Source organism: Manis pentadactyla, chromosome 10, assembly GCF_030020395.1.
Source record: "Manis pentadactyla isolate mManPen7 chromosome 10, mManPen7.hap1, whole genome shotgun sequence".
Lineage (NCBI taxonomy): Eukaryota > Metazoa > Chordata > Mammalia > Pholidota > Manidae > Manis > Manis pentadactyla.
The window spans coordinates 126,340,243-126,353,269 of NC_080028.1; the positions used below are offsets into that span (position 1 = coordinate 126,340,243).

General features: G+C 54.3%; 1 protein-coding gene across 3 annotated transcripts in view; it reads right to left on the reverse strand.

Moving 5' to 3' along the window:
- Nucleotides 1-212: 212 nt before the first annotated feature.
- CREBBP (CREB binding protein) overlaps nucleotides 213-13,027 on the reverse strand; it is a 137,020-nt gene continuing 124,205 nt past the window's right edge. For all 3 annotated transcript variants that reach the window (XM_057487700.1, XM_057487699.1, XM_036920397.2), the window contains 9 exons: nucleotides 12,938-13,005; nucleotides 9,661-9,811; nucleotides 9,162-9,308; nucleotides 8,401-8,514; nucleotides 7,199-7,364; nucleotides 6,787-6,954; nucleotides 4,362-4,523; nucleotides 3,882-4,163; nucleotides 213-3,385 (listed from right to left, as the gene is read on the reverse strand). In XM_057487700.1, coding sequence (XP_057343683.1) covers nucleotides 1,280-3,385; nucleotides 3,882-4,163; nucleotides 4,362-4,523; nucleotides 6,787-6,954; nucleotides 7,199-7,364; nucleotides 8,401-8,514; nucleotides 9,162-9,308; nucleotides 9,661-9,811; nucleotides 12,938-13,005 — 3,364 coding nt within the window. In that variant the 3' untranslated portion in view covers nucleotides 213-1,279. The remainder of the gene's footprint in view (nucleotides 3,386-3,881; nucleotides 4,164-4,361; nucleotides 4,524-6,786; nucleotides 6,955-7,198; nucleotides 7,365-8,400; nucleotides 8,515-9,161; nucleotides 9,309-9,660; nucleotides 9,812-12,937; nucleotides 13,006-13,027) is intronic.

The window sequence follows — 13,027 nt, forward strand, 5'->3', positions numbered from 1 at the left end:
GCCGTCACTAAGCTGGTCGCTCCCGTCGCTGGACAGGGCCTTTCAGGCCTTGGCTGAGCCCAGCTGCCACCCACATGGCCACCAGGACCACGCCCCTGCCTCTTTTCTATGAGCAAACCACCAGAATCATGCCTTACAGAGAACAGACTCCAAAAATATGTATAAATAAATAAAAACCTTGAACATTCTTACAGGGATCTTAAAGAACAGAATACATGTTAAAAACTTCAGTAATTTATATCAATTTTAAGCGGTACTTTATATACAATGAGGAAAAAAAACACATGCATAGTCCAAATACAATGTTGAAAACAGCATTTTCATAACAAAAAAACCCAAACAAACACTAAGTGTTAATACCATGTACATGAATTCAAGAAGGACCACCCTTTTTGTCTGTTGCACACAGTTTATTTAACAATATAAGAAATGAGTTGGTATTTTACCATTCTATACAGTGATTGAATCTTCTTGAATTTTCTTATTTATAGTAATTATAGCGCTTGCATGATTTACACTAGAATTGCTTTTCCTCATTTCAAGTTTCACATAGAAGAAAGAAAAGAATGCTTCTCTCTATTAACATTAGCATGGTCTAAGAGAGTGATCATCCCTATTTTTTGTCTAAAACCAGTTTTATCAGAGAAACAAAGCAACAATTTCTACATCTGCAAGACAAGAGTTTGGCTTAAGCCAGCAGGTATAGATAGATGTGTGTGGGTGTACATGTGTGCACGCGGGAGCCGATTCCTATCGTCCGGGGGTAATACTTGGAGAGCGCCCACAGAGTTCACCATAGAAAAATCTTCCCGCAACGTCAGAAAGTTATCGGGATACATTATAAGCTTGCATTATTTCAAGAATCAGTTTCTGAATATTATTTTTCTTCTCACTTTTAAACATAAATGTTTAAAGTCTTGAAAATACAAATAAAAAATATGAATATAATGAACTTGTTTTTCCCGTTAAAAAAAGGCATGGGTCACCAGCAATGACGACAAAAAGAATCCAAACAAACCCCCCTCCCCCCCAAAAAAAACAAAAAAACAAAAAAACAAAAACAGAGAGAGAGAGAGAGAGAGAGAGAGAGACCAGATATTTAAATCAACTGGTTTTTAACAAAAAAATATATTCTTTGTATTGTTTCTTTAAACAGCAATCTACCCTTCCGTGGCGGGGAAGCAGCAGTTCCATCCAGGAATAAAAAGAGCCTAGATGCCTGGATCTCAGTACAAAAGGTCCAAGATGAAAGGGGGAAAAAAGTGGTGCTCTCGCAATGCTACAAACCCTCCACAAACTTCTCTAGGGTGTCTCCTGTGGTGTCGCCGACCAGGGACAGCTCACTGGACAATGCACTCCTGTTGGGGGTGTTCAGCTGTGGGAGCATCGCACTCTGTTCGGGGTTCCCCAAGTGTCCCTGATCTATGGAGCTGGCCATGGTGACTGCGAGTCCCGGGTGGGGGGAGCCAGTCTGGGGGGAGACGTGGTGAGGCGAAGGCTGGGGCTGTATCCGTGGCGACGGGCTGGAATGTGGAGGCTGGGACTGGGGCCGCGGGGACTGGACCGGGGCCGGAGACCGGACCTGGCTGCTGAGGGACGTGGCCATCTGCTGGCCAGGGAGGTGTGCGGCCTGAGGCTGTCCTGAGAGCATGTGCTGCTGGGGGCTCATGGGGTTTGGCTGGCCCGGAGACCCCAGCTGCTGCTTCATCTGCTGCTGCTGAAGGAGCCGCTGCTGCAGGGCCTGCTGGATGCTGGGGGTGCCGTCCGCGCCCAGCCCAGGCTGCCCCATCTGGCCGAGCTGCCCCAGCGGAGCTGCCATCTGGCCCACAGAGCCGCCCTGCATGGGCAGGTGCTGCACGCGTGGCTGCTGCATGGCAGGGGCGTAGCCGCCCGGTCCTTGTGGCTGCTGGAACTGGCTGTGGCCGGCCATGCCCCCCGCCATGCCCGCACCCCCCGGCGGCGGCGGCTGCTGCTGTTGCTGGAGCAGCTGCCTCCGCAGCATCTCCCTGTACTGCGGATTCATGCTCGCCATGCTGGGGTTGTGCCCCGGGCTCATGATGTTCAGGGCCTGGCCCTGGGTGTTCAGGCCCCCCATGGCCTGCTGCTGAGGAGGAACACCGGCCCGCGGCCCACCAGCCTGCATGGCACTCAGGTTCTGCAGGCCCGGCTGCTGGTGCAGGCCAGGCTGGGGCTGCAGGGCCGGCTGGGGCTGCAAGCCAGGCTGGCTGGCCACGTACTTGGCCGTGCGCTGCTTGATGAACGCGGCCATCAGCTGGGGATTCGACTTGAGGATGTTGAGCACCTGCTGCTGCTGCTGTGGGGAGCTGGGCGACTTCAGGGTCCGCAGCAGGTCCTGCAGGGCGCCAGGTGAGATGCTGCGTGCGGGCTGCACGCTGGGCATCCGCGGCCCGGCCACGGCTGGCTGGGCCTGCATGGACATCACGGGCCTGGGCATGCCGGGTATCGGCTGCTGCTGGGGAACAGGCGCCTGCTGCCACTGGCCAGGTGGCAGGCTGGGGACCACAGGCGCCCCAACCTGGCCTGGCCGCGGCACACTGAGGCTCACGGGGGCCATCTGGGTGCCCGGGGCCACCATGCCCGTGCGCCCGGGGGCCATACCGCCACCGATGTTCACCCGGTACAGATGCTGCTGCTGTTGGGCTTCACGCTCTATCTGCCGCGCAGCTTCCACGGCTGCGGGGGGCGGCTGGGTGGGGGGCGGCGGCGCCGGCACCTGGCCGGCGGGCTTCCCGGCAGATGCCGTGGTGGGGGGCTGAGTTCGGGCCGCGCTAGGGAAGCCAGCCGGCGACATGCTCACAGGTGAGGGCTGGGGCTGGGCGGGGGGCTGTGGCGTCTGGGGCGTGCTGGGCTGCTGTGTGGGGGTCCCGGGCGGTGCTGAGGTAGGGGAGGGCAGGCTCTGCTGAGGCACGTTGCGGGTGTTCATGGTGGCCATCCGCCGGCGCATGAGCTGGGCCTGCTGCAGGCGGTGCTGGATCTGCTGCTGGCGGAGCTTGTGTTTGATGTTGAGGCAGAAGGGGACAGGGCACTTGTTCTCCTGGCAGTGCTTGGCGTGGTAGCAGCACAGGGCGATGAGCTGCTTGCACACCGGGCAGCCCCCATTGGTCTTGCGCTTGCAGCCCTTGGTGTGCTGCACGACCCGCTTCATCTTTTGGCAGGACGGCAGCGAGCAGTTGGCGTTGCGGCACTGGCAGGCATGCACCAGCGACTGGATGCAGCGCTGGATGCTCAGGCGCCGCGACTCCTGGGGGCTCTTGGACTGTGGCTCCCCCTGGCTGCTGCCCTCGTCGTCCAGGCCCAGCCCCCACTTCACCATCTTGTGGGTGTGGCTCTTCGTATTGTAGCAGTTGATGCAAAGGTCGTAATCCTACAGATGAGGACAGGAGACAAGCTGGTGTCAGCATGTGGCCCCGCACAAGCAGACACCCCAGAAGAGGCCGGCAGATGCCAAGGGCTGCTGTGTCCCCCACCCGCCCAAAGCCTGCCCTCTTCTGGGATGCCTCTGCCCCTTCCCCACCTGCTGTCTGATACGTGTGTGCGGGTACACAGCTCACACATGTACATGCCCTATGGCCCTTCCTCTGCCCAAGGCTCTGGGTGCGCATTGCTGGACACTGTTCCCCTTTCCTTCCTTCCTCTGCCCTTGTGAATGGCACCCAGACCCGCTGCGTCCACTCCCCTGGCTGGTCCAGGAAGCCTGAGCATTAGGGGGAGCAGCAGAGGCCATGCCTGTTTCTTCCCAGGCACACCCAACAGCGCTGAAGAACAGGCCTGGGTTTCCAGAGAGCAGCTCTCTTGGGTGCTACTTCTGGGTGCACAGGGCTGGGAAGTCCTCCCCAGGAGAGCCTATTGGAAGGCCTTACCTCACACACGGTGCAGTGCCAGCGCGTCTCCACGTGGTGTTTACACTCGTTGCAGGTGTAGACAAAGCGGTCCTGGCCCTGGGTGTGCAGCTCCACCAGCATGCACAGCGTGGACCACTTGGACCTGCGCAAAGATGAGAATTCCCAGTGCTTGTCTCGGGCAAGTGTGAGGAAGGCGTCCCGCCCATCCATGAGGTCGCAGCTGAGCAGGGGGTCAGGGTCGACGATGGGGTGCAGCGTGTTGATGACAGGCCCGGCGTGGAGGTGGATCACAAAGAAGACCTGCGGGAAGAAGCGCAGAAAGGGGCACGTCAGCCTTGCAGAGAGGAGGCAGGGCTGGTCCTGGCAGGCGGGGCCGCTGCGGCCCGAGTCCGGGCCACAGCGAGAGGATGCCGCAGCCCAGGTTCACGTCCGGGACCCTGGCTCCTGGGGTGGAACTGAGTGGCTCCTCCTCCCCTCCCCCGCCCGCCCCATCTCTACCTCTTTGTGCTTCTCCATGGTGGCATAGAGCTTCTGGGACAAGTCGTTGGACACGTTGGGCATGCTGGGTTTCTTCTTGTTGGCTCGGCTGATACTGCTTTTGTTCTTGTTGGTTTTCTTGTTGTTCTTTTTCTTGGCATTCTTGCTGTCACCCTGGCTGCCCTGCAACAACATGTGCCTTCATCAGACGAGTCTGGTCCTCCTCCACACCCAGGCCATGGGGAGGCTCCCGGGAGCCCTGCCCCAGGCAGGAGACCACGGAGAGGCCCTACCTGTGCAGCTGGGAGCAAACTGCTGCCTTCAGAAGTCGCTGAGAGAGTGGGTGCCGAGACGACACAGACACAAATCCAGCCCTGCCTGTGCCAGGCCAGCCACTGCAGCACGATCCCCCTCAAGGGAGAAGTACGCCCAGGGGCTAGTGCGGTGTCTAACAACCGACCGAATGAAAGCCCTTCTCCATCATTCCACATTATTCCACCTGCAGCCCCAGGCCCCATCTGGCATGCCTGCCAATGGCTCTAGACACCCACAGTGCAGGAGATGCAAGCATGGCGCCAGCAGAAGCTGCTACCCAGCAGGAGCAGGGCCTTCCAGAACCCACACGAGGCCTCCCACCCTAAGGCTGCTCGGGCCTGAAACCCACGTTAGTGCTTTAGTTGGCCTCAGTTTAAGGGGGGTCTCGGCCCTCAGTGAAAATGATCCAGTCTGGGACAAACTCAGGCTCTTAGTCACTTAGGCTGCAAGGTAGAGAAGTTCATCAGGCTGGGTCCAGAACTTCGTCTTTAACAAGAGTCAAGAGAGGGAAAGAGAGAGAAGAGACTCTCTGGGTGCAGGCAGGAGTGTCTAGGGCAGCTTGGCCACGCTGGACGGCACGTGGACCCGGATCAGAAAAGGACACTGCATGACTACAGACGGGGTAATGATAAGGTGTCAACATGGTTCAGACCTGTAACAAATGTGAGGCACCGACGCAAGCACCGGGCGCTGCACCATCTGCTCAAGTTCTCTGTAAGCTTCTAAACTGTTCTGAAAAATAAAGCCTATTCTTTTCAAGTTAAAAAAGAAATAGATTTGCTGCACAAAGTCTAGAAAATACAGCCAAATAATGCTTCAATGGCAAGGTAGCGCTCCACCCCAAGCATCATGCATAAGCAAAGCCAGTGCCCACACTGAGGAACCAGGTCCCCGTGAGGCCTGGGTGGGCCCAGAGAGGGAGAGCGCCCGCCGCCTCCATGAACTGGACACAGAACAGAGACTCACCCTCTGCCTCCTGCCCTGCGCTGCCCACTGCACGCCAGTCAGCAGCCCTCATCTGCTTCTACTTTCAGGCGGCCCCACAGCTATCAGGCCAGAGGCAAGGCCTGTCCTCCTTGGATGGGACCCCCGCTGGGGCCTGTGTCCCCCTCAGAGCCCCTCTCTACGGAGCAGGAAAGCCCTGCCAGCAGGTGCACTTTCCTCTGCTGACCTAACCTACTGCCCCCACGCCCCCCAAGGCCTGCATTCACGCTGACTCCGGCCTCCTCTTGTGCCTAGCGTCAGGCAGTGGTAGAGGGACATTGGGGCCCACAAATCAGCTCTGGTCTCCTCTTGCTTGGAACTCTTACTTTTCACTAAAAATTGGCTCACACTTCAAAGGTGGGCTCGAGTGTGGGATCCCCTTGTCCTCCTGTCTTCCCTTGAGGAGTTTCTCCAGGCCCGAATCACCCACCGCCCTGGGGTGTGGTCTGGGGTCAGATGACGCATCATGCCTCCAGGGAGGCCCCAGCAAAAGAAGTGAAAACCGACACCAGCCCTTGAGCTCTTCCTGGGACCCACCTGTGACACAGATGTCTATCGCATCCTTGGCTGTGTTCTACGTTCTGGGAAGGACTAAGGCTACTGTCTGGCAATAGACACACTAAAGCTCACTGCCTGGCATGCAGCAGCCACGCAGTGTGTCGTGTGTGTGTGCCAGGCATGTGTGTGCAAAGCGGCGGCCCCACCCAGCATCCCAGACGCCGGCCCAAGCACCAGTCACATGCTGCCCAAGCTCCGCTCCTCTTCAACACTGACATTAACAGGCGTCTGAATGTCGACGTGCCCGTGGCCAATTCTCACCTTCTTCCCACAGCGCGCTCTACCCTCCTCTTCCCCGGGCGAGGCCTCTCCTTACGGGCCACAAAGATCTGCCCCCGAGCTCTGGGGTTGCTGCTCTAAAAACGTGACTGCAGTCCTTCCCTCATTGCCTCCAGGACCACAAATCAAACGAAATCCACCATCACCTTGTCTCAACTGCTCTGGAGCACAGCACGCGTGCTCCCGGCTGGGCTGAACGGTTCTCCGGCTCTGGGGTCTCGGTGCTCCCCTCCCTGTCTCGGCCCCGCCGCCCACCTTCTGCTGGGCAACCGCCCCGCACCCCCCCACGCCCCCCGCAGACGGGCGGTACCTCGGGGGTCTCGCCGGCCGCCGTGCTCTCCTCCTTCTTCCGCTCCTCCTCCTCCTGCTCCAGCTCCTTGATGCTCTCCTCCAGCACGTTGGGCCAGAAGTCACCCTCAAAATAGGGCAGCTCCTTGGCACTGGTGAGCCTGTCTTCAGTTGCCTGTTTGAAAATGTCCTGGAGGGACAACAGGGCAGCGTGATGAGGGCCAGGCGGCGCCCCCGGGGCCGGGGCAGTGCGGCCGCGGGGCGCGTGGCTGCCGGGGTCACCCCCCAAGTGGGCACCGAGGTGGGATGGCTTCCCGACCGCCAGCCAGAAGTGCCGGCAGGCTGCTGGGAGAGGCTCCTATGCTTCCACCTCACACCCTCCCCTCCTCCTGCTTTCCACCCCTTCGGAGGGAACCTCATTTGAACGTGGGTACCTTGTAGTCGTGGATGATGCGCTCTGCGAACGCCTTGTCCAGCATCTTCTTGTACCACTCCTGCAGGCGCTTGGGTTTTGGGATTTTTTGATCAGGGGGGTGGCAATGGAAGATGTAGTCATCACCCTCACTTGGGGGACAGGCCCAGATGTGTCCCGTGACATACCTACAGGACATACACATATATAATTCAGACGAAAGTGGCAAGTGAAATTGTCCCTGCCTCCCAGGGGTAACAGCCAAGGAACAGGGACCAAAGCAAGAACAGAAATAAATGAAAAAAGAAACAAAGAAATTAGCACAACACTTGTGGCAGAATGTGCAAGAGTCTCAGTCAGATAGGTTCCAAACCAGTGCGCAGGGAGTGTGGGAGAGGCCAACCTCTGCAGTGTGCAAATGCATGCCTGGAAATCGGACCTAAGATTCTTCCCTCTTGGGGTGGGCTCATGGGATGGGGGCCGAGGCTGCGAGGGAGCCTGACGAGCCCCAGGGCGCCCGGGGACACAGTAACGCATCAGGTTTACCAAACGGCTTATACCCAGGGACGCACTGAATTTCCTATCTACTTTCTGCTGCACACTGGAAAAGCACTGGTTATTCTAAGGGACTAAAGTCAAAATAAATCTCGTCATTCTATTCAAGACCCTTCAATCAAATGCCTCTAATTTTTTTCAAACTCTAGAAAATAAAAAGAGAAAGGGAAAGCAGTCAGATGCAAGAGATGACATCCTATAGGATTCCACTAAAACCAAATGCCCAGAAAAGGCAAATTTATGGAGACAGCAAGAAGATTAGTGGTCACTGGGGGCAGGGCTGGAACAGAGATTAGCCGCAAACGGGCATGGGGGTCTTATGGGGCGGGGGCAATGTTCTGGAATTCCTTTACGGTGATGGTTGCACCACCCAGTAGAGTTACTAAAAATCATTGAAGTGTATGTCAGAAATTGGCAAAATTGGCAAATCTTAAAATATACAAAATATATCTTAATAAAGCTAAAAAAAAAAAAGACTAGAATGAAAAAAAAATGAAAAGAATAAAGAAGGCAGGGAAAGCATATGCACGTGGAAGAACCCCAAGACAGCATATGGAAAGGGGTCTTTCTGAATCAAAGGATGTTAAAAACACATACAACTTAATATACAGTGAAAATTAAAACTGGAGGTTTTTTTTATTAGTTCTGAATAATTTGAATTTAACTCACCCCAATTTCTTCACATATTCTAAATATCCAATAAGGATCTCATGGTAAACAGCTGTCCGGAGGCATCGGGGCCGGAAGAAATGAATACTGTCCAGATAAGATATGTACACACGCCTGGGGTGGAGCGGGGAGAAATTAATGGAAAGCTCAGCATACCCCCAAACTTGAAACCGAACACTAGCACTCCCAAAAAACCTCAAGAAATAAACTTTGTTCTGATAGCATTGACTGGCCACAAACACGACATAAGAAAACTGACATCAGCAACTGCTGCTACCAACTCACGAATGGGATTGAGTGTCGCATGGAGCTACGTGGCTGCAGCACGGCTCACTGTGGGGAACCAGGGTGGGATGGCACAAACCGAGGGAGCCACTCTGATGCCTCTCACCCAGGGCAGGGAATGAACACAAAGCAGCTCCTGGCGAGGGGCTTCACTTTCACAGGGGCAGCAGTGAACACCAGCCCCCAGGGCGGGAGGGCGGAGCACCCCACCCTTCTCCAGTGTACCTGCTCCAGGTGAGACAGAGACTACAGCAAGCCCAGGACAGGGGCCCACGTGCACTCACAATACAAGCACGCTTGAAGCGTCAGCAAAACCCTTACTTCCCAAGGGCTGAGTGGAAAGCTAAACTAACTAGCTCCGTTACATGTGGCTTATTTTATTTGAACCCAGTTCTAAGACACATTTAAGACATGTGCAGCCTCGTCTGTCACCCTCCATGCTCAGGGACACACGCCCGGAAGGACACGGAGGCTACCTTGTGTTTGGAGGGGGACAGTCAGAGCCGTACTCCTGGACGTGCATCCCGAAGAAGCACACATCCACTCCATCAATTTCCTCAAAAGCAAAAAGCGCTTTGGTTCGATACGGGAAAGATTCAGACATTTCCCCAGAATCCACAAACCTGAAATAGAAGTCGAGAGGCTGATGTTTACACTTGTGTGCTTTACAACTGAGACCTGCTGCTCTACACCCACTTGGCGCATGGGAACTGAAGGCCGAGTCACCTCTTCTCCTGGCCCCAGGGCAGCTTGGACCTGTGATTCCATTCTTTGTGACACTCTTGTATGTGGCTGGGAATGTGACCTCCCCTAATGAATCTGGGACACTGAGAGAAGGGCTGGCTGCATGCTAAGTGTTGAAAAGCCCTGAAATCATGCAAACTCAAGGCTTGCCAGAAAGCGGGGCTTCTGTTAGTCAGGTGGGGTGACTGCTGGGACAGTGCTTAGGAAACACCGGGACGCCGGCACACAGACCGTGACTTCATCCCGGGCTTGACCTCCACAGTCTTGTCTGAGCTGGCCACCACTCGGACGAAGACCTCCCCGGCTTCAGGATGATTCTGCCGCCGCAAAAACTTGTTGACTCGGTCTTCCAAATGATTTCCCAGTCGCGTGGTCTGCAGTCCTGGCAAGTTGAGAGCAAGCAGGTGAGAGGGTTCGGAAGGGCCGCGGAGGTAGCAGCCAAGGCGAGCGAGTCCACCTTTTCCTTCAGCGGAGTGTAATGCTCTAAGGAGCAATGACCTCCAGATCCAGAAGGGTCCTACCCGGTCTGTCCTGCCAGGTGAGCGTTTCAATAAGGGAAAGACAGACTCCAGAATCTCAGGCCCTTCGCACACTGAAAACTGCCATTAAGTGCCCAGATATTTGCATCTTTTTCTAACCAAAAATGGCAGAAGAGCCCTGAAGGCAGACCACGCCCCAGTTTTCCACAGAGGGGCCTGCTTCCGTTCTCTCACCCTGTGCCTCCCCCGGGCCCCCCGCTCCACCTGCCGCAGTGGTCATCCCTGCACATTCCCCCTTATGCATATATGCAAAGATCTTTGTAGGATATGTGCATAAAAGTGGAATTATTCAGCCTAAAACCTAAACATTTTAAACTGTCCTCCCCTCCCCAAAGGGCATTCAATGTGCATCTTCACCCACCATGCATGGCAGGCCCTCTGCTTTCTGACCTCTGGGCTCTACCTTTAAGAAGGCTTTCCTAACCTAACATAGTAAAATACTCTCTTACTCTGATCTCAGAGGCATCTGAGGTCCCTTTCTCCTTGCACCCACACCAGCTGACCTGTGTGTACTGGGAACTAGGGAGGGATTGTGGCGGGATGATCAGCAGTCAAGTGTCACTTGGTGACTAGCCAGCTGAAGAGATCTCACACCATCAGCGCAAATAAGAACGAGGCACCCTTTCCTGTGTCCTATGGGGAATGTGCAAAGCCACGCTGATGCATGTACAAACCTTTCCTGTTCTCTGTTAAGTGAATCTTCTACAGCGTATCCAGCCAGGCCCCTCATTCTCTGTCACTGACGGTGGGGCTGGGCGAGCTCTCCCTCCAGCGCCCCCTGAGCCGACTGCCCCCCCGCTGGCGGCTAGCTCTCCTGGCAGTTCTTCTGTTTTGGTCACGGAGGCTCTGGCCCAGGAAAGTGCTTCTAAGTTGCTGACTGCTTCCATGACCTCAGAATGGGCCTCTGAAGGCAGCGGTTCTCACCTGGGGCCACAGTGCCCACCAGGAGACATTTGGTAACAACTGGAGACATTTTGGATGGACCAGGGATGCTGCTAAAATCTTATAAAGCACAAGACAGCCCCCATAACAAAGAAGTATCTGGCCACAAGTGTCAATGGTGGCTCAGCTGGGAAACTCTGATCTAAAGAGAAATATTGTAATAGGTGGTGAGTTCATTAATACTGCAAAAGGTCCTCCAGAATGAGCTTAAGTTAGAGGATAACTGTGGATTCTGATAACAAGAGTCTGAATGGAATTAACACTGACTGGAAGCTTATGGAGTGGCTTTCCCTTGCCTGCTAACACCCCAACCCCCACCATCTCTCCCCTCTAGCCCACTTCTCTTCTACCTCCAGCTCTGTAGATGGTCTGGCTTTTGCTGGGGTGCCCTGAGCATGAGGGCTTTAGGGCTGCTGTGTGTGGTGTTCTTCCTCAGATTTGCTGTCAACTCAGCAGAGGCACAGCCCGGGAATGCCACGCTGCAGGAGGCGGTCCCCAGTACAAGGGAACCGAGTCGGCAAAGATTACGGATTACATGCTTTAGAATGCTCTCTAAAGAAATTGAGATTATCTTTGAAAGGTCACTTCTAGTAGCAATCAATTGCTTGCTTTATCACCAGTGTACAGTCACCAGTGGCCCCTAAATGCAGCTGTGACATGCCCAACAGGTTGCTGTGTTGACCAGGCTCCTGCCAAGTCCTGGGTGGAGGTGGCTGATTCCCAGTGGGACTGGGAGGGTCACTGCCTCCCAACAGTAGAGGCAGCGTGTACTGTCGGGCAAATGGCCACATGGGCCCGGGATGAGAGTGTTGGTCAAACAGGACATCAGAGGGGGCTGGGGCTGGGGGGAAGGGTAAGGGGGACCCTTATTTCTAAACTACTTGAAAAGAACTGTTGACAAATTTTCTCTCAGAATTTACAAAGTTTACCATATATCCAAGCTTTCTAAGGTTTCATCTAAAACATGGACTGATCATAAAGCTGACTATAATATAAAGAGTCATAAGAAATACATATTTGGTCATTCATATAACCAAATATATATTTCCCTAGTATATCTGGTCTTCATCCACAGTTCCTGAAAACACTGCAGTTTTAAGGTGAAATAGGTGTTTTGTCATATTAATGAGACTTTTGAACCTCCACCCAAGGTCAGGGGCTAGAAGTTCAATCAGCCAATAATTTAGTCAATAATGACTACCAGTGACTCACCCACCCCCCTGACAAGAGCTTAATGCTCTCTTTGATCCCTTGGATCCTGTTTCTCAGTCGGGGAGGGCTTCTGAGCCTGGGGAGCCAGACGCTGCCACGTGCCCCCGAGCCAGGCCCCAGGCTCCACGAGCACAGAAGCTCCTGTATTGGGGGCCTTGCCCTGTGTCTCTCTTCATCTGCCTGTTAACTTGTATCCTTTATTAAACTGGTGAACCTAAGTGTTTTCCTGAGTTCTGTGAGCCGCTCTAGCAAATCAATCAAACCTAAGGGGGAGGTCATGGGAATCTCCAGTCTGCAGCCGGTAGGTCAGAAGCACAGGAAACTGCCTGGAGCTTGCGACTAGCGACCGGCGCCTGGAGTTGGGGGCGGAGGGCAGTCTTGTGGGATGGAGCCCTTAACCTGGGAATCCAGTGCTGTCTCCGGGCACACAGCGTCAGGGCTGAGTTGAGTTGTCCAACACCCTGCTGGTGCTCGAGAACTGCTTGGTGTTGTACATAGGAAGACCCCCTCCCACATACTTATGCACACTGGAATCGGGTCCGGGTACCCGAATGAAGTCATACTACTATTATATTACTGCTGGGTATAATAGTTATTTTAAATACGTATGTAGGAAAAGAATACACCATTGCACTGACTTGTCATACAAAGATCAAGCCGATGATTCTCTTTAAGGCTAAGAAACTCACATATGAAAACCTTGGGCAAATGAACGCCAAAGACATGTGTGAGAAGAACCAGAAAGAGACTGGGAAAATGAATACAAGTCTGTAAAACGTGCAGGCCAGAAGATGGAAGCCCTTTCCACAACTTACTCTTAGCACTGAATTTGTTTTCTTTTCGAGTTCTGCCAGTTTTCTTCAAGCAGTTGTCGCACACAAAGCTACAAAAAATAAGGGGTGTGA